The 22,908-nt window shown below is 44.5% G+C and overlaps 1 protein-coding gene across 1 annotated transcript in view; it reads right to left on the bottom strand.

The window, feature by feature from the left end:
* Positions 1–22,908, bottom strand: part of hectd1 (HECT domain containing 1) — a 72,861-nt gene that overhangs the window by 30,214 nt on the left and 19,739 nt on the right. The window contains exons 13-25 of the mRNA XM_085767934.1: positions 22,094–22,264; positions 19,997–20,219; positions 17,761–18,024; positions 14,558–14,769; positions 13,184–13,330; positions 11,132–11,226; positions 10,899–11,004; positions 9,149–9,283; positions 8,195–8,334; positions 6,992–7,204; positions 5,562–5,672; positions 4,705–4,871; positions 3,329–3,505 (exon numbers count right to left, since the gene is read on the bottom strand). Of these exons, the coding sequence (XP_085624060.1) occupies positions 3,329–3,505; positions 4,705–4,871; positions 5,562–5,672; positions 6,992–7,204; positions 8,195–8,334; positions 9,149–9,283; positions 10,899–11,004; positions 11,132–11,226; positions 13,184–13,330; positions 14,558–14,769; positions 17,761–18,024; positions 19,997–20,219; positions 22,094–22,264 (2,161 nt within the window). The remainder of the gene's footprint in view (positions 1–3,328; positions 3,506–4,704; positions 4,872–5,561; positions 5,673–6,991; positions 7,205–8,194; positions 8,335–9,148; positions 9,284–10,898; positions 11,005–11,131; positions 11,227–13,183; positions 13,331–14,557; positions 14,770–17,760; positions 18,025–19,996; positions 20,220–22,093; positions 22,265–22,908) is intronic.

Here is a 22,908-nt window from a genome sequence, read left to right as displayed (position 1 = left end):
ATAGAGAGAGAGATGGAGGGAGGAAGGGGGAGAGGAGGAGAGGAAGAAGTGGGGGAGAGAAGGAGAGGAGGAAGGGGGAGAGAGAGAGAGAGGAGTGATAGAGGAAAGGAGGTGACGGACGCATGGATGTCAGAGATCAGCAGAGAGAAAGGAAGTAGAGGAAGGGGGGGGAGGAAGGGGGAGAGAGTTAGGATGAGAGGAGGAAGGGGGGGGAGGGAAGGAGGAGAGGAAGAAGGGGGAGAGAAAAAGAGAGAAGGAGAGGAGAAAGGGAGAAAGAAGGAGAGGAGGAAGGGGGAGAGGGGAGGAGGAAAAGGGAGAGAGAAGGAGAGGAGGAAGGGGGAGAGAGGGAAGGAGGAGAGGAAGAAGGGGGAGAGAAAAAGAGAGAAGGAGAGGAGAAAGGGAGAAAGAAGGAGAGGAGGAAGGGGCAAGAGGGAGAGAGGAGGAAAAGGGAGAGAGAATGAGAGGAGGGAGAGGGGAGGAGGAGAGGAGGAAAAGGGAGAGAGAAGGAGAGGAGGAAGGGGGAGAGAGAAGGAGAGGAGGAAGGGGGGAGAGGGGAGGAGGAGAGGAGGAAGGGGGTGAGAGAGAAGGAGAGGAGGAAGGGGGAGTGGGAGAGGAGGAGAGGAGGAAGGGGGAGAGGGAAAGAGAGGGAGAGAAGGGGAGGAGGAAGGGGGGAGAGGGAGAGAAGGAGAAGAGAAAGGGGGAGGGAGAGAGAAGGAGAGGAAGAAGGGGGAGACGGAGAGAAGGAGAGGAGGAAGGGGGGAGAGGGAGCAGGAGAGGAGGAAGGGAGGAGAGAAGGAGAGGGGAAAGGGAGTGAGAAGGAGAAGAGGAGGGGGGAGAGAGAGAGAAAGAGGAGGAAGGAGGAGAGGGAAAGAAGGAGAGAAAGAGGAGGAAGGGGGAGAGGAGAAGGGGGGGCAGAGAGAGACAGTGGAGAGGAGGAGAGGAGGGAGAGAGAGAGAGAAAAGGAGAAGAGGGAGAGAAGGAGAGGAGGAAGGGGGAGAGGGAAAGAGAAGGAGAGGAAGAAGGGGGAGAGAGGAGGAAGGTGAGAGAGTGAAAGAGGAGGAAGGGGGAAGAAGGAGAAAGGGGGAGAGAGAGGAGGAAGGGGAGGACAGAGATAAGTGGAGACAGATGGATGGATATCAGAGATCGCCAGAGAGAGAAGAGGAAGGGGGAGAGAAAGAAAGAGGAGAGGAGGGGGGGAAGGGAGAGAGAAGGAGAGGAGAATGGAGGAGAGGGAGAGAGGAGGAAGGGGAGAGGAAGGGGGAGAGGGAGAGGAGGAAGGGGGAGCAAGAAGGAGAGGAGGAAGGGGGAGCAAGAAGGAGAGGAGGAAGGGGGAGCAAGAAGGAGAGGGGGAAGGGGAGAGGAGGAAGGGGGAGCAAGAAGGAGAGGAGGAAGGGGGAGACAGGGAGAGAGGGAGAGAAGGAGAGGAGGAAGGGGGGGGAGAGAGGAGGAAGGGGGAGAGAGAGAAGGAGAGGGAGAGAGAAGGAGAGGAGAAGGGGGGAGAGGGGAGGAAGGGAGAGAGAAGGAGAGGAGAAAGGGGGAGAGAGGAGGAAGGGGGAGCAAGAAGGAGAGGAGGAAGGGGGAGACGGAGAGAGAAGGAGAGGAGGACAGACATAGGTGAAGACAGACAAATGGATGTGAGAGACCGTCAGATAGAGAGAGGGGGGAGTGGGGGTGGGAGGGGGTGATAGACAGAAGGGGGAGACAGAAAGAGAGAGGGGGGAGAGGGGGGACAGACAGCAGCAGCAGCAGCAGCAGCTCCACCTGAACCACTGAGTCTGTTAAACTGAGACGTAGCTGCTCCTCAGCAACAGGAGGAGGAGGTCTCACTCTGACTCTAAGTCTGGGATCTTTGTAGTTCCACATTTATGTCATAATAGAAATTTAAATGTGAAATATTTACAGCTTCTTGTCTCTCGTGTGTGTTTCTGTCTGTGTGTCTGTGAGTGTGTGTGTGTGTGTGTGTGTGTGCGTGTGTGTGTGTGTATGAGTGTGTTTCTGTGTGTGTGTGTGTGTGTGGTTCAGGTGGAGCAATAAAGAGAGAAAAATATGAACAGTCACAGAAAACGACATCAAAGCAAAAAAGTTCCTGGCAAAACGCAAAAAAGAGTCGAAGCCACGAAGAAAAGAAACGACACTAACGCTCTTCATCATCTTCTCCATCATCATCATCATCATCATCATCATCTTCATCATCAGGGCTCCATTCACATATGAATCAATAATCAATGATCAATAAAAATAATAAGATCATGGACAGAGACATAGAAGAGGAGGACGACGACGAAGAGGAGGAGGAAGGAAGAGGAAGTGGAGGAGGATGATGAAGAGGAGGTAGAAGAGAAGAGGAAGAGGAGAGAGGAGGAGGAGGGAGAGAAAAGGAGGAAGAGGAGAGAAAAAGAGGAGGAGGAGGAAGAGGAGAGAGAAAAGGAGGAGGAAGAAGAGGACAAAGAGGAGAGAGGAGGAAGAGAAAGAGGAGGAGTAGGAGGAGGAAGAGGAAAGAGGAGGAGGATGAAGTGGAGAGAGGAGGAGGAAGAGGAGGAGAGAGGAGGAAAAGGAGGAGGAGGGGGAGGAGGAGGAGGGGGAGGAGAGAGGAAGAGAGAGAAAAAAGGAGAAGAAAGAGGAGGAGGAGGAGGAAGAGGAGGGAGAAGGAAGAGGAGGAGAGAGGAGGAAGAAGAGGAGGAAGAGGAGGAGGAAGAGGAGGAGAGAGAGAAAAGGAGGAAGAGGAAGAGAGAGGAGGAGAGAGAGGAGGAGGAGGGAGGAGGAGAAAGAGGAAGAGGAGAGGGGAGGAGGAAGAGAAGGAGGAGAAGGAAGAGGAGGGAGGAGGAAGTGGGTGAAGGAAGAGGAGAAGAAGGAGGAGAGAGAAGGAGAGAGAGAAAAGGAGGAAGAGGAAAAAGAGGAGGAGAGAGGAGGAGAAGGAAGAGGAGGAGGAGGGAGAAGGAAGAGGAAGAGGAGGAGGAAGAGGAGGGAGGAGAAAGAGGAGGAAGAAGAAGAAGAGAAGAGGGAGAAAGAGGAGGAGGATGGAAGGAGGGAAGAGGAGGAGAAAGAGGAGGAGGGAGGAGGATGGAAGAGGAGGAGAAAGAGGAGAAGAGAGAAGGAGGTGCTGGTTGTACGTCTCAGTCTCCAGATTACCGAGTCGTCGTTTTCTTTCTACCGAACCCGTCGCGCTGTGTCGTGTCGCGTGTGTGTGTTTTTAAATAAAGTTAATTCAAACAACGCGTCACGAGGACAATCTGCTGTGATGTCGTTCGTCTGCTGCTGCTGCTGCTGCTGCCGCCGGCAACGCGGTGCGGACGGAGCGGCGGCGGCGGCGGCCATCTTATCTTCTTACCGTTGTGAGCCTCCCCGGTGACCGTCCCCTCCCCCGCCGGGTTGCCGTCCTGATCCCGCCACTTCCAGTCGATGCCGCGGACAACCCGCGCCCCGGGGACGATGTACTTCATCACCTGGGAACGGAACAGTCGCCGCTGACGACGCAGGTTCGCCTCCGCCTCCTTCACAGCTTTACCTGAGGAGGGGGGGAGGAGGGAGGAAGAGAGGAGAGAGGAAGAGGAGGGGGGAAGAGGAGAGGGAGGGGCCAGAGAGAGGGGGAGGGGCAACGTCAGTCATGTGATACGTATCCACCACTTTATTTTCCCATGATCCATTGCGTCACACCACAACGGAAGTGGGTTTTATTAGCATTCTAGCGAGCGGCTAACTGGTAGCGTTAGCCACCAGTTCTAGCGAGCGGCTAACTGGTAGCGTTAGCCACCGGTTCTAGCGAGCGGCTAACTGGTAGCGTTAGCCACCAGTTCTAGCGAGCGGCTAACTGGTAGCGTTAGCCACCAGTTCTAGGCTAGCGAGCGGCTAACTGGTAGAGTTAGCCACCAGTTCTAGGCTAGCGAGCGGCTAACTGGTAGCGTTAGCCACCAGTTCTAGGCTAGCGAGCGGCTAACTGGTAGCATTAGCCACCGGTGTAGGTACCAAATGTGGGGGCTCTGGGCTGCCAAAACCGTTGTGACTAAATCTGATGTTTGTTAAGTCTATAAAATGAATTATTGAACAAACATTACTATTTCTGTGTGCACGTTTTTGTAATTAGTCATGGTTATCGTAGTTGTTAGCTTTGCTGCTGCTGACAGCTAACAGCAGTAGCTAAGCTAACAGCAGGACGTCAGCTGTTAAAACCCTCCCGTTGTGGGACACGACATGAAACTACTCCAGTTAGCTCAGTCATGTTGGAACTCAGATATCCGCTGGAGAAAATATTTTTTCATGGAGCGTTTATTGAGTCACTGAGTTATTAAAGTTAAACAGGTAGCTAACCGTTAACCCGGCTAATCTATGATAACCATGACTAATTACAAAAATGTGCACACGTAAATAGTAATGTTTGTCCAATCATTGGTTTTATAAACTTTACAAACATCAGATTAGTCTAAACGGTGATATAGAGACGTGAAAAATTAGATATATATAGTGAAACTCTCGTCCGTCACTATTGTTCGAATGCTGGTTTTCTACCAGGAAGTAGTTGTAAACAACAAGGAGATTCGTCCTATAGCAACTCAATGTGCAAAAGGCTCCGCCCCCGGCCACTCCCCTTCATCACTTCCTGTTTCCCCACAAAAAACCCAACTGTGAGATCATAGTTAGCTCTGACGTCACCGTGTCCATGACAACGGGACAGACGGCGACTGTGCGTGCGTGTAGCGCGGCGCTCACCGAGCTGGTCCTCGCAGACGGCGGTCACGGTGCCGTAGAGTTCGAGTCCCGACAGCGACAGGTAGTGCGTCTGTCCGCTGGCGTTCTTCCCCATCTGCTTGATGCGGATGTGTCTCCAGCCCTGTTTCTCCTCCTTGGACGGGTCCAGAGGCCACGTGGCCGTCGACCTGCAGCACACACACACAGTTCATCCATTAATCAAACAATAATCCATTATTAAATTAATCTTCAACTATTCTGATCATCTAATAATCAGTTTGAGTAGTTTTTAATGAAAAAAAGTCCAAATTCTCTGATTCCAGCTTCTGAAATGTGAATATTTCTGGTTTCTTTGTTCCTTTATGACAAACTGAGAACAGGACGACATTTATTAACATTTTATTGACCAAACAACTAATCGATGAATCGTTTAAATAATCGACAGATTAATCAATAATGTAAATAATCGTTAGTTGCAGCCCTCGTATTGTTGAAACTTCCTTTTCAGTCGGGTCAAGTAAATAAAGTTAACTTTTGATCATTCAACAAATTAAGAACTTTTCCCCCAACTACTGGATAATTAAATCAAATTTGAAATCTGAATGTTTTGAAATGTATTTGACTAATGAACTGTAAGTTTGCTCTTTTTTTTTTTTTTAAGCCAGACCAGGCTGTTAAAAGACATTAAAGAAACAACACAGAGCACAGAAAACACATTACATCCCAGTTTTAAATAAACCCACTCTATGCTGCTGCTCTATTATAGTAAAGGGATAAAAGTAAAGACGGATTACATGATCCTGGATGGAAAAAACCAGATCAGATTAAACCTTTTGAACCTTTTGAACAACTGCGCTGTGGTTTTAGAGAAGTCGTACCCGGGTTCGTTGAGGCTGCAGTCGTCCACGTGATTGTAGAGAGTCGTCCAGTTCTGACCGTCCTTCGACACCTGGAAGACCCAGTTCCTCAGCGCCGAGCGGCCGTAGCCCCTGAGACGGGAGGGGGAGGGGCAAGAGGAGGGGGAGGGGCAAGAAGAAGCAGCAGAAACTTTAGAAAATTCAACTGAGAAAACATTTGCTTTCATTTTTAGGGCAACGGGGGCAAACACACCGAGGCTGTTACAGGTCAGTTGTTGTTTCTTTTTCTTTTTCAAACGTCCACTACTCAGGCATACTTTCACCTAGAGACTCCATTTAAACTTTAATATGTAGACACAAGTCTCATCTATTGGTGTATTAATCCATGTTTCGATAGGTATTATAGTTTTTGATCAATCGCTGTTCAATGACCATGACCATATTTGGAGAAATGTTGAGATTATAATGAGTGTGTATTGCACGGAATGTTCGTGTCAGAGTGGGTGACATCATCGACTAGAGTTGAGAAGTTGTCTGAAATCGTCTGAAACTTTTCTCTTTCCACGCTGCTCCCGGCCAGAATTTACACTCTACACACATGATTTTTTCCACAGTTGTAGACAATCTTGTCCTCTCTCTAACAATGTGTTCATCAAAGCAGAGAGACTTACAGAATTTGAATTGTCAGACTCTAAGTGTGACCACGTCTCTCTCTGCTCCTCATTGACTCTAATACAAAGATTTTCTGAGAGAAGCAGAACGGACCCCTGTTTATAACTCGCAAGTGTTTCTAAAATATTTACTGTAGAAACACCAAAGTTATATCAAAGTGTTCGGGAAGTCCTTACGATGACCACGGTCTGCTTCTTTTTCTGATAGGAGCTACCGTTTGGTCAGAATCAGCCCAAACGTGAGACCAGCGCAGAGGCAGAAAATCACAGTTAATCTACTGTGTTTGGTTTATTACCCGGCGTGTCTCGGAGTGTGTGTTTGGTTTATTACCCGGCGTGTCTCAGTGTGTGTGTTTGGTTTATTACCTCACACACAAACTAACATTCAAAAAGCAAATAAAATATTAATTAATAAAAAAATATCTTGGAATTTCATATCTGTAAAATAACATACGCACACATACACATGCACACACATACACATAAAGGGTCTTATGTAGCGTAATAGGGTCTCTTGTTGTCATTTTCATTTGTTTTACCCTCTTATTTTATTCTTTTTATTTTATTTTATAACTGCTGTACATCGGAGTTATCTTACACAGGTTCTTTGATGTGGATGATAATCTGATGGTACAGATTTAATGTAAGATTTTGTTGACTTGTCTTTATGTTGTGATTGCAGATTTATGTTTAAATGTACTGGTTTTAACTGTGGACCCCAGGAAGACCAGCGGCGTTGTAGAGCAGCTAATGGGGATCCTAACAAATAAAACAAATTACCTGGCGTGTCTCAGTGTGTAGGCGGAGGGGATGACCCAGAGGCCGAGGTCGACGGCGAACCAGGCGTTCTTGTCGTCGTTGGTGTGGCAGTTGAGGGCGGAGCTGTCCCGGCTCAGGATGTCCTCCAGTCGCCCGTAGGGGAGGTTCCGCCCCTCTGATGATGTCACCACCACCAGGCCGTAGGCGGCGGGGTTCACCCACTCGTAGGCCGTCCTGAGGACACGGGAGACAAAGAGAGAGATTGGATCAGAGAGAGAATCGGAGGGAAGCTGCTGCTCAGACGAAGCCTCTGAACTAGGGATGGGCATTTTGAATAATTTTCTAACCGAGTATCCTAACCTTGTCGTAACCGGGTAACCGATTACTGTAATAAAAAATATAATGAGGTCATGTCTGATGGACAGAGCGCAGCCGGGGCATAAATGCTCTCTGACCGTCAGACAGTCACATCACTGACACACAGCGTCGTCAGACTAAACATCAGGTGGATAATAAGAGTAGAGATGGAGTTTAAGATGCACATACGGGGCAGATGAGCATCTTTATGCCGCGGCTGCCTCGGAGGAGAAAACTTTTTTTTTTTTTTTAATCATTAGCGGTGTTTATTTATTAGTAACTCCATCCCTGTGGAGCTCGACTTTGGTCCTTTCTTCTTCTTCGCAACTTAATTGCACTGATCAATAAGCACTTTGTGATATCCTATGTACTTGAACACTCCGCACTTTATGTAAAACTCATGTATTTGATTACTTATTTATTGCACTCGAATACTTTATTCCTTTAATTACTTAGAAACATCTTAGCGCACTTCAGGTAGGCTTTTAAAATGGTCATGTTGTTATGTACTTATGTAGGATTACTAATTGCCATGTTTGTCGTAACCGTTTGTCTGTCAAATTGTTATTACCATGTTTGTCGCTACAGGACTACAGATGGAAATTAGCGGCTCCGCTAAATCTGGTGCAGCCATCTTTTTATTGTCTCAATAACTAATGTCACTGCACACTGTCCTTTTTAAATAAATAAAAAATAAAAATAAAAAATAATGTAGTTTGATCCGACACTAGACTGGAACTCTAACATGACGTTATTTTAATCCTAGGTTAACCGGATAATAAATTCATAACTGGATAGCAGATTACCTACTCAGGTAACCGTGCACATCCCTACTCTGAACGCAGTCGACCCGTTCATCCTTCTTACTTGGCGTTGGTTCCGACCCAGTAGATGATGCCGTTCTCGTCAAAGTCGTGCTGGTGTCTGAAGGTGAAGGTCTGACCCTCCCTCAGCTTCCTCACGAAGACGAAGGACGAGCGCTCAAAGTCGTACCACTGCTTCGCCACCTGGAGGAGGAGGAGGAGGAGGAGGAGGAGGAGTCAGGTTTCTTTATTCGTACCCGTAGGTAGATTCGTCCTGCAGCGAGTTCTCATTCACACATTTAACATTTCATCAAACAAACATAATAAACCAGAAAACCAAGATAAAGTGTTGCAGAGCTCAAGGCTCCACCAATAAACACACAGATCTCCTTATATAAAAGTGCCTAGGTATGTATATAGTTGTAAAAAGAAAAGTTCACAGATGAAAAAAATAAATGTTGCATGGCGACTTGTTTCAGACTTAGGAATTTACTAGGATGGTGAGTCTGCAGCCATGACTTAATCTTATTTTATGCTTCTTCTTTTGTTGGTGTTGCTGTTCTTCTCCGACTCGTAACGTTGTGTTATTATCTCATAGCGTGGTGATAATAACACAACGTTACCAGACAGAGTTGTTTTAGAGGGAAATACAGAGACTGTTGATGAAAAACTGTCCCTGAAGGCAACGTGCATCAGTGGTTTTGCATGAATTTCCCTCTACAACAACTCTGTGTGGTAACGTTGTGTTATTATCTCATAGCGTGGTGAATGTGCAGCTCACAACTTGTCCACCAGAGCGTTGTGGAGTTGTTGGATTGTGTATTTGATGAGTTCGATGATGAGGGAAACCAAGAAATCCCATAATGAGCCTCCGTAGCGTAGCTCTGAGCAGCTCACGGCTCTGCTCCGCCGTTCTAAAAACAGCTTGCACCGACAATTAAAGGTAACAAACCTACTGCTATGACTATAGGGATTATGGTGATGGGTCTATTTGACTAAATGTTGAACTGTCCCTCACCATCTTCAGCAGGTACTGCTCCAGAGACTCGACCGTCGCCAGCGGCTCCATCTTCAACATGCGTCCGGTCCGGTCGATCAGCGCCGTCTCCCCCGGCGCCCGCTCCAGACGGAAACGCAACCTCCTCGTCAAGATCTGACACACACACACACACAGAGAGGAGATCATCAATAAGCACATATAACATATAAATACACATGTTTTTAACCCGCCTGTTGTCCACCTGGGCCAAGGAAGGAAGGAAGGACAAAGGGAAAGTAGGAAGGAAGAAAGGAAGGAAGGGGGGAAGGAGGGAAGGAGGGAAGGAAGGAAGGAAGGAAGGAAGGAAGGAAGGAAGGGAGGAAGGGTAAAGGGAAAGACGGGTGGAAAAAAAGAAGGTAAAAAGGAAGGGAAGATATATATGGAGGGAGGGGACTGATTGGGTCAAAAAAGGAAGGGAGAAGGAAGGGAGGGAGGGAAAAGGATTGTGGAAAGGAGGAAGGGGAAAAGGAAGGACAGAAAGATGGAGGGGGGGAACAGATTCGTTCAAGGAAGGAAGAAGGGAGGAAAGAAGGAAGGGAAAAGGAAGGAAAGAAAGACGGAGGGTCAATTGGATCAAAAGAGGAAGGAAGAAGAAGTGAGGATGAAGGGAAGGAAGGAAGGAAGAAAGGAAGGACAAAGGGAAGGAAGTGAGGATGAAAGGAAGGAAGGAAGGAAGAAAGGAGGGAAGGACAAAGGGAAAGAAGGAAGGAAGGAAGGAAGGAAGGAAAAAAGGATTGTGGAAAGAAGGAAGGGGAAAAGGAAGGACAGAAAGATGGAGGGAGGGAACAGATTCGTTAAAGGAAGGAAGAAGGGAAAGAAGGGAGGAAAGAAGGAAGGGAAAAGGAAGGAAAGAAAGATGGAGGGTTAATTGAATCAAAAGAGGAAAGAAAAGGAAGTGAGGATGAAGGGAGGAAGGAAGAAAGGAAGGACAAAGGGAAGGAATGGAGGAAAGAAGGAAGGAAAGAAAGATGGAGGGTCAATTGGATCAAAAGAGGAAGAAAGAAGAAGTGAGGACGAAGGGAAGGAAGGAAGGGAAAAAGGATTCTGGAAAGGAGGAAGGGAGAAAGGAAGGAAGGAAGGAGGAAGGAAGGAAGGAAGGACAAAGGGAAAGAAAGGAAGGAAGGAAGGAAGGAAGGAAGGGAAAAAGGATTCTGGAAAGGAGGAAGGGAGAAAGGAAGGAAGGAAGGAAGGAAGGAGGAAGGAAGGAAGGAAGGAAGGAAGGACAAAGGGAAAGAAAGGAAGGAAGGAAGGAAGGAAGGAAGGAAGGAAGGAAGGGAAAAAGGATTGTGGAAAGAAGGAAGGAAGGAAGGAAGGAAGGGAGGGAGGAAAGAAGGAAGGGAAAAGGAAGGAAGGAAAGAAAGATGGAGGGTTAATTGGATCAAAAGAGGAAGGAAGAAGTAGTGAGGACGAAGGAAGGAAGGACGGCTGAAAGGAAGGAAGGAAGGAATGAAGGAAGGAAGGAGGGAGGGAAGGGCAAAGGGAAAGAAGGGAGGAAAGAAGGGAGGGAAAAGGAAGGAAAGAAAGATGGAGGGTCAATTGGATCAACAGAGGAAGGAAGAAGAAGTGAGGACGAAGGGAAGGAAGGAAGGACGGCTGGAAGGAAGGGAAAAAGTATTGTGGAAAGAAGGAAGGGAGAAAGGAAGGAAGGAAGGAAGGAAGGAAGGAAAAAAGGATTCTGGAAAGAAGGAAGGAAGGAAGGGAGGGAGAAAGGAAGGAAAGAAGGACTGACCTGCAGGTTGTATGAGGATCCCGGGGTGTCGTACAGGTGCAGAGGTAGACGTTCAATCGACTCCAGGACAGCGATCAGTTTACGGATTAAGGCCACAGCTGGACGGCTACACACACACACACACACACACACACACACACACAGAGTCACGTTAATAAAGCTGGCGGTGGTGGTCGTCACGGTAACAGGCGGAGGTGTGTGTGTGTGTGTGTGTGTGGGGGGCGTGTCCTTACCTCTCGTCGTCTTCGTTCTCGCTGAAAGCCGCCTTAAAGACATTGATCCTCTCCATCAAAGGTTTACAATCATGTTTCAGGTCCAGCTCCAAACTCTGCACACACACACACACACACACACACACACACACACACACACACACACAGGTCAATTAATCACACAATAATCGATTAGTAAATTAATAGTCAACTATTCTGATAATCTAATAATAAGTTTAAATCGTCCAGATTCTCTGATTCCAGCTTCTTCAATGTGAATATTTCTGGTTTCTTTGTTCCTTTATGACAATAAACTGAGTCTCTCTTTGGTTTGTGGACAAAACAAGACATTTGAGAAACACTGATTGATATTTTTAGACATTTTTAACATTTTTAACATTTTATTGACCAAACAACTAAGCGATTAATCGTTTAAATAATTAAAGACAGATTTATCCATAATGAAAATAATCGTTAGTTGCAGCTCTACTGGAAACCACTGAGTCACACACATGCCAACCAAGTGAAGGTGGTGAATATTGGACAAGTTTTTGAGAAATTATTATAATTTTTTAGAAATTTTTCCACTTTTTCTAGAATTTTTTAAAAAACTTTTTTGTTTTGAAGAAATGTTTCCACTTTTTTCTATAAATTTTTTATTTTTTTTACTTTTTATTTTGAAATTTTACCACTTTTTCTAGAATTTTTTTAAAAACTTTTTTGTTTTGAAGAAATGTTTCCACTTTTTTCTAGAAATGTTTTCACTTTCTTTGTTTTTTTTAAAAAAATTGAACCATTTTTTTCCAGGAATTTCTCTACAATATTTCCAAAAGCAAATAAATTGCATGGATCTATTAGAAAATTAAAGTTTACTAATCTATTACTGTTTCACAGAAGTGTTTCAGTATGGCTTCCTGAAAGTCATGTGATAAATTAAAGCGTTGTTATTGGTAATCTAAGGTCTCCTCTCTTTTCTAAAGTATTACAGCATTAAAGGGATGCATGGTGGAGATGTGACAGGACAAACATTGGTTTGTTTCCTGAGGGCAACACGGTGCCATAGAGCAGTGGTCCCCAACCACCGGGCCGCGGACCGGTACCGGTCCGTGGATCATTTGGTACCGGGCCGCAGAAAGATGAAATGAAAATGAAAAAAAAAAAAAAAGTTTGTTTCGTCTATTTCACACTTCCGGTCGTTTTATTTTGAAAATGTTGCCACTTCCGTTTGTGCATCGTTCCAGCGCTGCGCAATTGACAGGCAATTGACAGGCAGGCACAAACGTAAAAGAGTGAAAAACACACGTCGCCGAGCCGGGAAAAACTCAATAATGAGACGACAGAAGACCCGACGCCTTCCAACAAGAAGAAAGCTGTTCTAAAAGAAAAAGCACGAGTCCTGTTTAAATGACGGGTTCATTGCAACAGGTGATTCACATGCTCCAAGCTCCGCAATGTGTGTGCGGGACCCGGCCGGCTCTCTGCCGCTTCATCACTTCACAGAAAACTTCTCTCCCTGCGTTCTGGATTTAAGCAGAATATCCTGAGATCACCACAAAAGCACTGAAAACCTGCTTCCATTACAAACATATTATGTTTGTGAAACGGAGTTTTCTGCAGCTTCAGCAGCAAAACGAGATGACAGAGTAGACTGGTAGAGACAGGAACCGAGATGACAGACGGAGCATCACCCCCGGATGACTGACATTATTATTGTGATACTATATTATGGTGAGTTGTAACAAAGAACGTAAACCTAAGAGAAAATTTAAGCTACGTGAACATGTAGTCCTGTTTATACAGTAGGCCTACATGTAATGTAAACAGGAGAACGTACGCTACCCCCAACCCCCCCCCCCCGTCCGCGGTAAAATTTTCCACCGGTGACCGGTCCGCGGAGATAAAAAGGTTGGGGACCGCTGCCATAGAGGGTTAATTGTTTCCATGAGGAATTTTTAATTAAATATTGCTTAATGTGAATAAACCCGTGTGTGTGTGTGTGTGTGTGTGTGTGTGTGTGTGTGTGTGTGTGTGTGTGTGTGTGTGTGTGTATGTGTGAACGTGTTAGTGACCCACGTTGTTGAGGACGGTGAACAGCGCCTGGACCAGGCCGCTGCTGCACATCTCGTAGGGAGAGATGGTGTTCTCGTCCTTCAGCACCACGATCAGGTTCTCTAGAGCCGTCTTCATCAGGTCCCTCCACGTGTTCTCCCCCTCCACACACTGAAGACACACACACACAGAGAAACACACACACACACACACACACACAGGAGATGATCAATAAGCACATTTATAAAAGGTAAAGGTGAAATCCGGCGATCTGATTGGTTGTTAACCGTGGTATAATGAGCAGTTACCACGGCTACTATTCTAAAGCCTTATCACAGCGTAGGCTATCACTCCGCCTCAGGCACGTATGACTGGTATGAATGGAAGTTGTTGTCATGTATCCATGACAACGGACTGTTGCAGTCCGTAGCAACAGACAGTCGATGTTTTTACGATGTTAAAAACTGTAGTAAAGTAGTGTAATTGACATGTTGAAGGTGAACTTTGACCTCCAGAGGGTTAACAATGGTAGAGGACTGAGCAGTGACAGAGCTACTTGGAGCTAACGTCTGGAGAGGTGGGAACTGTTTTTTTCACAGTGAGGCTATTTTATTGGATAATATGTATTTCTGGTTGAATAAAACTACATGTCCTCTTTCATATTGCCTTTATTCGTAACCGTTTTATAAAAGTAATATATCACTCCAGTCCGTGGTCTATGCTCATTCTACCACTCTAAGGGGCGGTCTTCGGCCCGACGCGAAGCGGAGGGACTGGAGTGATATATTGCTTAAGTAACATATTCAGGGTTCCCACTCTTTTCTTGAAATCATTTTCCAGGACTTTTCCAGCTGCTACAGTCTGACAGACGTTAGTTTTTAAGCCATTCACTGATTCATCCCCCGTCCCATTCATGCTTTGGAAGAAATCTTCTTTTCGACAATGGAACTTTATTTTGTACATTTAATCAGTTTGTTTCTGTTTATTCCTCTCTCTCTCTCTCTCTCTCATGCAGTCTGTGGCTCTAACTAATGAAATAATCTCTTAAATGCTTAGAAATTATAATGAATGTATCATAGAACAGCACAAACATGTATGATTTTTTGTTTTTTGTTTGGAAATGAAATCCTCAGCAGGGTCTGAACAAGTCAAACTGAGCTCTAGTAGCTGATGTCATGATGTGATAAACTCATTTTCCATGTGTTTACCATGACTGGAAAATTGGTCAACAATTTTCCAGGTTTTCCAGGACGCGTGGGAAGAACCCTGATATAAACACACATACATGTATTCAAAATCTGTATAAAGTGAAATACGAGATTTGATTGAAAACAGAATAAATATGTGAATAAATAAATATGTTACCTGTCTGTTGGTGTGTGTGTGTGTGTGTGTTACCTGTCTGTTGGTGTGCAGTTCCCATGACGACTCGAGCTGCGTGGAGATGTTCCTGAGCGTGACCACCACGCCGCGCGGCATGCTCTCCACGGCCTTGAAGTGGTCGTCGTACAGCTCTCGGGCCATGCTCTTCACCTTCTGCTTCGTCTTCTCCAGCTTCGACTTCAGCTTCCTGCCGCGCTTCCCCGTCCAGCCCGTCACAAACTCTGAGCCTGCACACACACACACACACACACACACACACACACAGACAGACACACACACACACACACACAGACACACACACCACACACACAGACAGACACACAGACACACACACCACACACACACACACACACACAGGAGATCATCAATAAGCACATGTAACATATAAATACACATGTTTTTAACCCTCCTGTTGTCCACCTGGGTCAAGGAAGGAAGGAAGGAAGGAAGGAAGGAAGGAAGGAAGGAAGGAAGGAAGGAAGGAAGGAAGGAAGGAAGGAAGGACAAAGGAAAAGTAGGAAGGAAGGGAAAGACAGAAGGAAAGAAAAAAGGGAAAAAGGAAGGGAAGATATATGGAGGGAGGGGACTGATTGGGTCAAAAAGGAAGGAAGAAGGAAGGAAGGGAGGAAGGAAGGAAGAGAGGGAAAAGGATTGTGGAAAGAAGGAAGGGGAAAAGGAAGGACCGAAAGATGGAGGGAGGGAACAGATTCGTTCAAGGAAGGAAGAAGAGAAAGAAGGGAGGAAAGAACGAAGGGAAAAGAAAGGAAAGAAAGATGGATGGTCAATTGGATCAAAAGAGGAAGGAAGAAGAAGTGAAAAGAAAGGGAAGGAAGGAAGGACAAAGGGAAAGAAGGGAGGAAAGAAGGAAGGAAAGAAAGATGGAGGGAGGGAGGGAACAGATTCGTTCAAGAAAATAGACCCTCTAAGACAGTGGTTCTCAACATGGGGTCCTTGAGACGGTATAAGGGGGTCCCCAACTTTTTCTTGAAATTTTACCACTTTTTTCTAGAATTTATTACATTTTGAGAATTTTTTACCACTCTTTTATTTTTAATTATTTATTATTTTATTTTTCCCTTAAAAAAAATAAAATTTTAAGAATTTTTTTTACCACTTTTTCTAGAATTTTGAAAAAAAAAATTGAGAAATTGTACCACTTTTGTCTGGAAAACTTAAAAAAAATAAAATTCAGAATTTTTACCACTTGTTCAAGAAATGTTTTTAGAGAAATTGTACCACTTTATATCCAAGAAATTTCTCTATAATATTTCCAAAAATTCACACCATTGGTCCTAATTTGAACGTCTAAACGAACGACTAAAAAAGTAACATTCTTCAGTCTCAGGACAAATATTTGTGTATTTCTGGCATTTGCTTCAAAATGTTGTCCAATGGGGGTCCGTGGTCTAATTTGTGTCAATTTAGGGTCCTTGATGTAAAAACCTTTGAGAGCCACTGCTCTAAGACACCTTCTGTGTGAATTTGGGAACTCTATGATGAACAGAACTGAAATAGACGACGATTACAAACTCATGAAAACTCACAATCGGGACATTTTTATCATAATTCGGCTTTTGCTGGTTTCTGCATCGGGTCGAATCAGTGGAATAAAAGCAGCCCGTATCTTTAAATCTACTGTTACAGCTTAGTGCCACTAGTTAGAGAACACGTCCAGCTTCAATCCTGACGTCGTTTGTGTGTTTTTATGCAAAATATCAGAGGACAAAGAGTTTGACTGGAGCTCAGCCGCAGCTCGGAGCCAGGAAGGGGTCTCGATCCCGCCCGGTCTAGCAGTAGTTGTGTTATTGTTGTTCTGTAGCGCCCCCCCATGGTGGTTTTGTGAATAAAACAACAATATTTATCTGACACGAGCCCTTTGACCCAGAAATCTCCCGTACTTTCCAGACTCTAAGCTGCTACTTTTCCCCCCGCAACACAAACACGCTCCGTAATCTCTTGTTCATGACGGTTAAGACGACAAACACACGCGCCGTAACATCGTATATGTTATGTAACGTTATCCACCGCTCCATTTATTGATTTTTCACCGGCTTTGTTGTCAACAGATGCACATGGAGGAGAGGAGCGTCACCAGAACAGACTGTCACAGTTCCTACTGTCTCTCTGTGGAAATATCTCATGTTACAACATGAAAACCTGACGCTTAGATTCAAGTGCGGCCTGTATATGTATTTTCTTTTATAATTTAGCTGGTGCGGCTGATACTCAGGTGGCTCTATAGTCCGGAAAGTACGGTAAGTGTCAGAAGAGCGACAGGCACAAACAGCTCATATTTCATAAAAGACACTACATTATATCTCCATTTCTAGAAAACAAGCAGAGGTTTAGATGAAAACATGTAGAAATAAACGGTTTGTCTCCATTGGAAGCAGAAAGTTTCACCTTTCAAACGAGCCATAGTGTGTGTTTATAGCTATAATATAGAATACACTATGGCTCTACATAAACTGTCAACAATGGTCTAAATTAACTGAGGAAGTTGAGGTTTTTACTCTTAAACTGTAACCAGCTGAAAACGAATCGACGAATGGTTTTAAAAACGGGCTGAAAGTGAATGAATGAGAACAACAGTTGTGTTGTTGAACTAATTGAAGGACGAAGGCGACGACTACACGACTTCCTGTCGGTGTCGAGACATTTTCACCTTTTTTCACCTCTGTTCTTACCTCATGTTTCTGCAGCTCTTTAAACTTGTTGAAGCTCAGTGGAGATTTAATACAAGAAGATTTGATGTGAAACAGTTTTTTTTAATAAAGTAGTGAATCTTCTTTTTTTTTTTGGATCATGGTTATCGAATGAGAATCGAGAATCACAGAAATTCAACTACTGAAAATCTGGTATCGTGACAAGCCGGACTATATGTTGCACCGGATTATCAGTCGCATCTGTCCAAAAATACGTCATGAAGAGGAAAAAAACATATCTAAGCCTCCCTGCCCTCTTGTGGTCATAGCGTAGCGTCGTAGCGTATTTTCAATATATAAGTCGCTTCTGAATATAGGTCGCATGGCCACAAAAAAAATGTGACTTATAGTGCGGAAAATACGGTACTTATTTTTAATAAAAGGCCCCACAGCCGGAAAAAGAGAGAATAAGTCAGTAAAAGACATGTCATACGTGGACAGTAAACTCGACTCAAGACAGAAAAGAGCAGTAATAAAGAGACGGGTGCACATGGAGCAGACCGGTCGACTCACCGAGCGAGGTCTCTGCGGTGAACGAGTGTTTGGTTCCCCGGTTGGACTCGAACACGAAGCCGGGCAGGTCTTCCTTCAGGATGGTGGCCTGCTGGCCGTCAGAGTTGTGGATGGCGATCTCTCCGTCCTTCAGGCAGGTGAGGGACCAGTTCCCCACCGTCAGCTTGGTGGGACCCACGCTGGACAGGATGGGCTGACTGGCCGTCACCGGCTTCACCTGGCTCCGAGCTCGCTGCAGCTTCTCCAGGAACTCGCTGCGGGACTCTGGAGGACCAGGACCAGGACAGAGAGGTTACATTAATTAACTAACAAATCAAATCTAGTCAAGATATAATTACATTACTAATTATATACACAAAATATTTTAGTATCTATTAATATAGGAGCAATTATTAATCCTCCAGGGGAAATGTTTACAGCAGGGAGAGCAGCATAGAGGCCATGAGGCAGAGTGCATTACTCATTGGTTTGTTTTTTAAATATAAATATAAAGATTTTCTGAGAAAAATGTCGATGTGTTCAATACTTTTTTCCCTCGCTGCTATTGTCAACTTACGAAGGAGTATTAGGGGCAGCCAAAAAAAAAAAAAAAATCCGGCACAAGAAAAAAAAAAAGGGCCAGGCATAAAAATAAATAAATTGAGAAAATATCAAAGTACTATAGTCGGTAGCCATGGCTGCCTCTACAGATGCCTTGCTGTAGGCTACTTCAGAATCGGCCTTAGTAATTTTTATTTAACCTTTATTTAACCAGGAATAATCCCATTGAGATTCAGAATCTCTTTTGCAAGGGGGTCCTGGCCAAGAGGAGGAGTAAGGATATTCTCTCTCGGGCTCATAAACACGGTGTGGTCATAAGTATAAGGACGTTGAAGAGACTGTGTCGGAAACTTGGTTTGTTTAGGAGGATAAACCACACAAACTTGGAGGAGGTGAGGGTTAGGCCTATGTCAGGGATGCAAACGGGTCAGGACCAAAAAAGAGAGGAATTTCCCGGGGGGGGGGGTGCTCACCATTAACAAATAAGTACATTACAATATCACGGAAAAGTCAATTTCCAGTAGTTCAACCCCAACTAAGTATTGAGTGCATATAGATGGACATAGTTTTCAGAAGGCCAACATTTCTATATTAAAAATGCTTTAAAAAAAATCCTTTGCAATATTTCCATTTTGGAGATGATTTTTAGGTCTCCACTTAATGTTAGTCATAATTATTACTATTAAAATAAACTGAATAAATAAAGACATGGGATGTTTCATTCAGTGTGTAATGGACATATAGGCCTATATAATGTGTTAGTTTCACTTTAATGGAACACATTCTACATCGCGGAGGCGACGTCTTTAGGGCTTCCTTCACCTCTGAAACGGGGCATGTCCGGTGCACAGCTCCACGGACATGCCCCGTTAATATAATACATCCATGACATGCACGGGGGAAAAAACGGCGTCGCCGTCGCACCGACTGCACGCGGATACGCGCCGCTTAATGAGCGTGCATGTCGCGCGTCTACATTGGAGGTCGGCTGTTACCAGTATAATCAGAGACCATGAATGAGTTCGCCTCAGTTTCACGTGATTGTCACTGTCAGCCTGTTAGAAAAACATTTTACTGACCCCAGCTGAGACCCCCCCCCCCCCCCCCCTCCCAAAAACAAAAACTCTTCGGATCTGAACAATTCACACAAGTCACCTAATTGGTCATGAAAAAAGCGAGTTTCGCTTTTCAGCGCGCTGTTTGCATCCCTGCTATGTTGTATCACAAGATACAATAAGACAATTAATCAAGTTGATTTACAGTTGCACCACTTTAGAAAATCACCTTCACACTCTAAAGACTATTTATTTATTTTTTGCATAGCTTTTTTCTTTTTTCTCGTGCCGGATTTTAAACATTTTTTTGTTTGTTCTGCTCCTTTAATACGTTTATTTGGAGGGGAATAAATCTCCCTCTGACAAACTTTACCACTCGGTCACGTCTCTGTTCTGAAACTCACATGGAACTAAAACAACGCTAGACACACAGTTGTTGTGTAATATTTGTTCGTTCTGTGTGAGTTGAGCTCTTTTACCTCGATGGTTCTGACAGAATCTTTTTGTAAAGTGACAGTACTGAGGAATCTTTATGATTAATGAATTGTGGCGTTTTAATACTGCATTTAACTGTGAAAACCAGTGATGGTGACATGGCTACGTGGTTGTGTGTGTGTGTGTGTGTGGTTGTGTGTTGTTACCGGAGCTGTCAGACCCTCCCTCGGGGCTGCCGCTGCTGTACATGGTGGCCAGTTTCCCGTCCAGGATGAAGCGGAACCAGCCGTTGGAGCCGTTGGACAGCTCCAGCGCCGCCGCGTCCGACCAGATGTAGAGGCAGTCGCGGCCGCGGATGATGGACCAGTCCCTCCAGTGGTACGGCTTCCCCTGCTGCACCTCCCGGGCATCCTCCTGCACCTCCTCCTCCTGCTCCACAGACACACAACACACAACACACCGCGTCATCTTCACCGGCTCTACAGCTCTACAGCACACACACTAACAGCATTTTCTGAGTACCATAAAATTTGGTGTATAAGTCGCACTTTTTTTCCTTTTTTTCCATCTAAAAAGTTGGGTGCGGCTTATACACCGGTACAACCTATAGACAGAGGTAAATGTCAACCCCGTTTAAAACTGGTATTAACAGCGTTCTCTGTGATCAGACTGCAGTCACATAGAGCTGGACCACTTGAAAGTAGCTATGGCAACCAGGTGCATCGAGGACGGATTGTGATCCGATGGGTCAAACCACCTCCCGGAGGCGGTCGGAGTCGCATTGTGACCACATGTGTGTGAACACAGGTGTAAGCAGTAATACGTCCTGTATCCACATACGACTACGCGGGCAGAACGGTGTTTCAGATGACGATAATTAACGAGACTCATTTGGGCCATAGTCTCCGACATAAAATAATATTATTGTTATGGTTTTTTTTAACAGCATTTCATCGTCTCTCATCTCTGCCCCTCCTCTTGCTGCACTATATTGCACTAAATATACAGTGTTCAAATTACCCCGCGATCTATTTTATTTTTAAATATAAAACAACAAGAAAGAGCTACACCGCAGCACAGAAACATGTGGAACCTGTATAATGTTTTTAATACCAAATAGCAATAAAAAACATTGTTTTCCCAGTTTGAGGCCCTCAAAAATAGACTGCTACTTATATACCAGTGCGACTTATATTCCGAATTTTACAGTAATTAATATGTAAATTATAATTTGGTTTGCTTTTTGGAATATGTTTTTCTGTTAGGAAAAAAATACACGAAAAACATTACTGGCTTAAGATTTCTAAATCCCGCAAGAAGCTCCGACCTTCAGGTAACGTTTAACCGCTGTGGTCAAGCCTCCACTTCATCATGAATCTATTAGATCTATTAGATCCATGATATGTGAAGGCTCCACTTCCCCGACAATATTTTTGTGCTACATGTACAGTAGATAGAGCGTGTAAGGACTGATTTCAAAATAAAAGGTGACCTTCCAAAACGGATTCAGTTGCATAATTTGCAAGGTGATGTAGATTTTCAAAGGAAAAGCCTAACGACACTGTTTCTTTTTTTTTACTGTGTTCCCTTTAAATTCAGATTGAGGTGGAGTTCTGTAATATTATACTGTCTGATGGAGCACTTTTATTTTGAAATCAGTCCTTACATTACCTGCGGTTGGGAGCTTCTGGCGGGATTCTGAAATCTCTGAAAAACAGGAGGAAAATACATTACTCAGTCAGAAAAACCATTCAAAAATAGTCAATAATCAATTAATTTTCTTGTTTTTTGTTGTTGTGACCTGCACATTCACCACGCTATGAGATAATAACACAACGTTACCACACAGAGTTGTTTTAGAGGGAAATACAGAGACTGTTGATGAAAAACTGTCCCTGAAGGCAACGCGCATCAGTGGTTTTGCATGAATTTCCCTCTAAAACAACTCTGTGTGGTAACGTTGTGTTATTATCTCATAGCGTGGTGAATGTGCAGCTCACAACTTGTCCACCAGAGCGTTGTGGAGTTGTTGGATTGTGTATTTGATGAGTTTGATGAGGGAAACCAAGAAATCCCATAATGAGCCTCCGTTGGTAGCGTAGCTCTGAGCAGCTTGCCGCTCTGCTCCACCGTTCTAAAAACAGCTTGCACCGACAATTAAAGGTAACGAACCTACTGCTATGACTATAGGGATTATGGCAATGGGCCAATTTGACTAAATGTTGAACTATCCCTTTAAGAGAATTACAGCTTATTCACAAATAGCCACTGTACTTTTTCTAACTCTCTCTCTCTCTCTCTACCTTCTCTGGTTTGGCTTCGTCCTCGTTCTCGTCGTCGGACGCCGGCCCGGCCAGCGTGGAGACCTTGTTGATGACGCCGAGCCGAGCCAGCTGGTCCAGGAACACGTCGCCTCCTTTGTCCACCAGGTCTCTGATGATCTGCAGCGCCAGGAGGTGGCCGTCGTCGTCGTCCTGTTGGGAGCAAAACACACAGAGCTCCATCAGTCACAGTTATACGTATTGATCAGAGAGGAAACGTCTGAGTTTTGTGGCGGTCTTTTGGATGAGAATCATCAGTTTGATTGATTTTATCACTTTTACTTGAGTGTGTTGCTCTGTTTCCGAGTCGAAACAGATTCAAGACTGAACTCAAAAACTCAAACTGGTGTTGTAGTGAGGGAGAGCCCAACTTTACTTTACAGATAAACGTCATTTAAAAAGGACAACGTTACAGAGAGAAACACATTTTTGACATGTTCTCCATCAATACCAGGCCTTATTCTGTACAGATGTGAAACGACGTCGGCGTTATTTGATTTCAAGAGAAATGTTACTTTCGACCCAATCAGAGGAGATGAAAGTAACACGACAGGATAAACTTGTTCTTATTAAAAATGTCACACAATGCTCTTGTTTATATGTGATTACAAACATGTTGTGACCTTTATCTTATCTAAAAATACATTAATTTCATTTAATTTTTTACTAATATAATATACTTTTTACTAATATAATTTATTTGACTGGAAACGGTTTAAAGCTCAGGAGCATTAATATTTAGTTGGTACTTTAAGTCCTTATAGAGCAGTGTTGTGTTACAACATGCAGTGTTTGTA

This window comes from Trachurus japonicus, chromosome 22 (assembly GCF_045865225.1).
Source record: "Trachurus japonicus isolate A0001 chromosome 22, Traja_1.0".
NCBI classification, from domain to species: domain Eukaryota; kingdom Metazoa; phylum Chordata; class Actinopteri; order Carangiformes; family Carangidae; genus Trachurus; species Trachurus japonicus.
The sequence above is the reverse complement of the archived record's forward strand: the minus strand, read 5'-3'. Positions and strand labels throughout refer to the sequence as shown.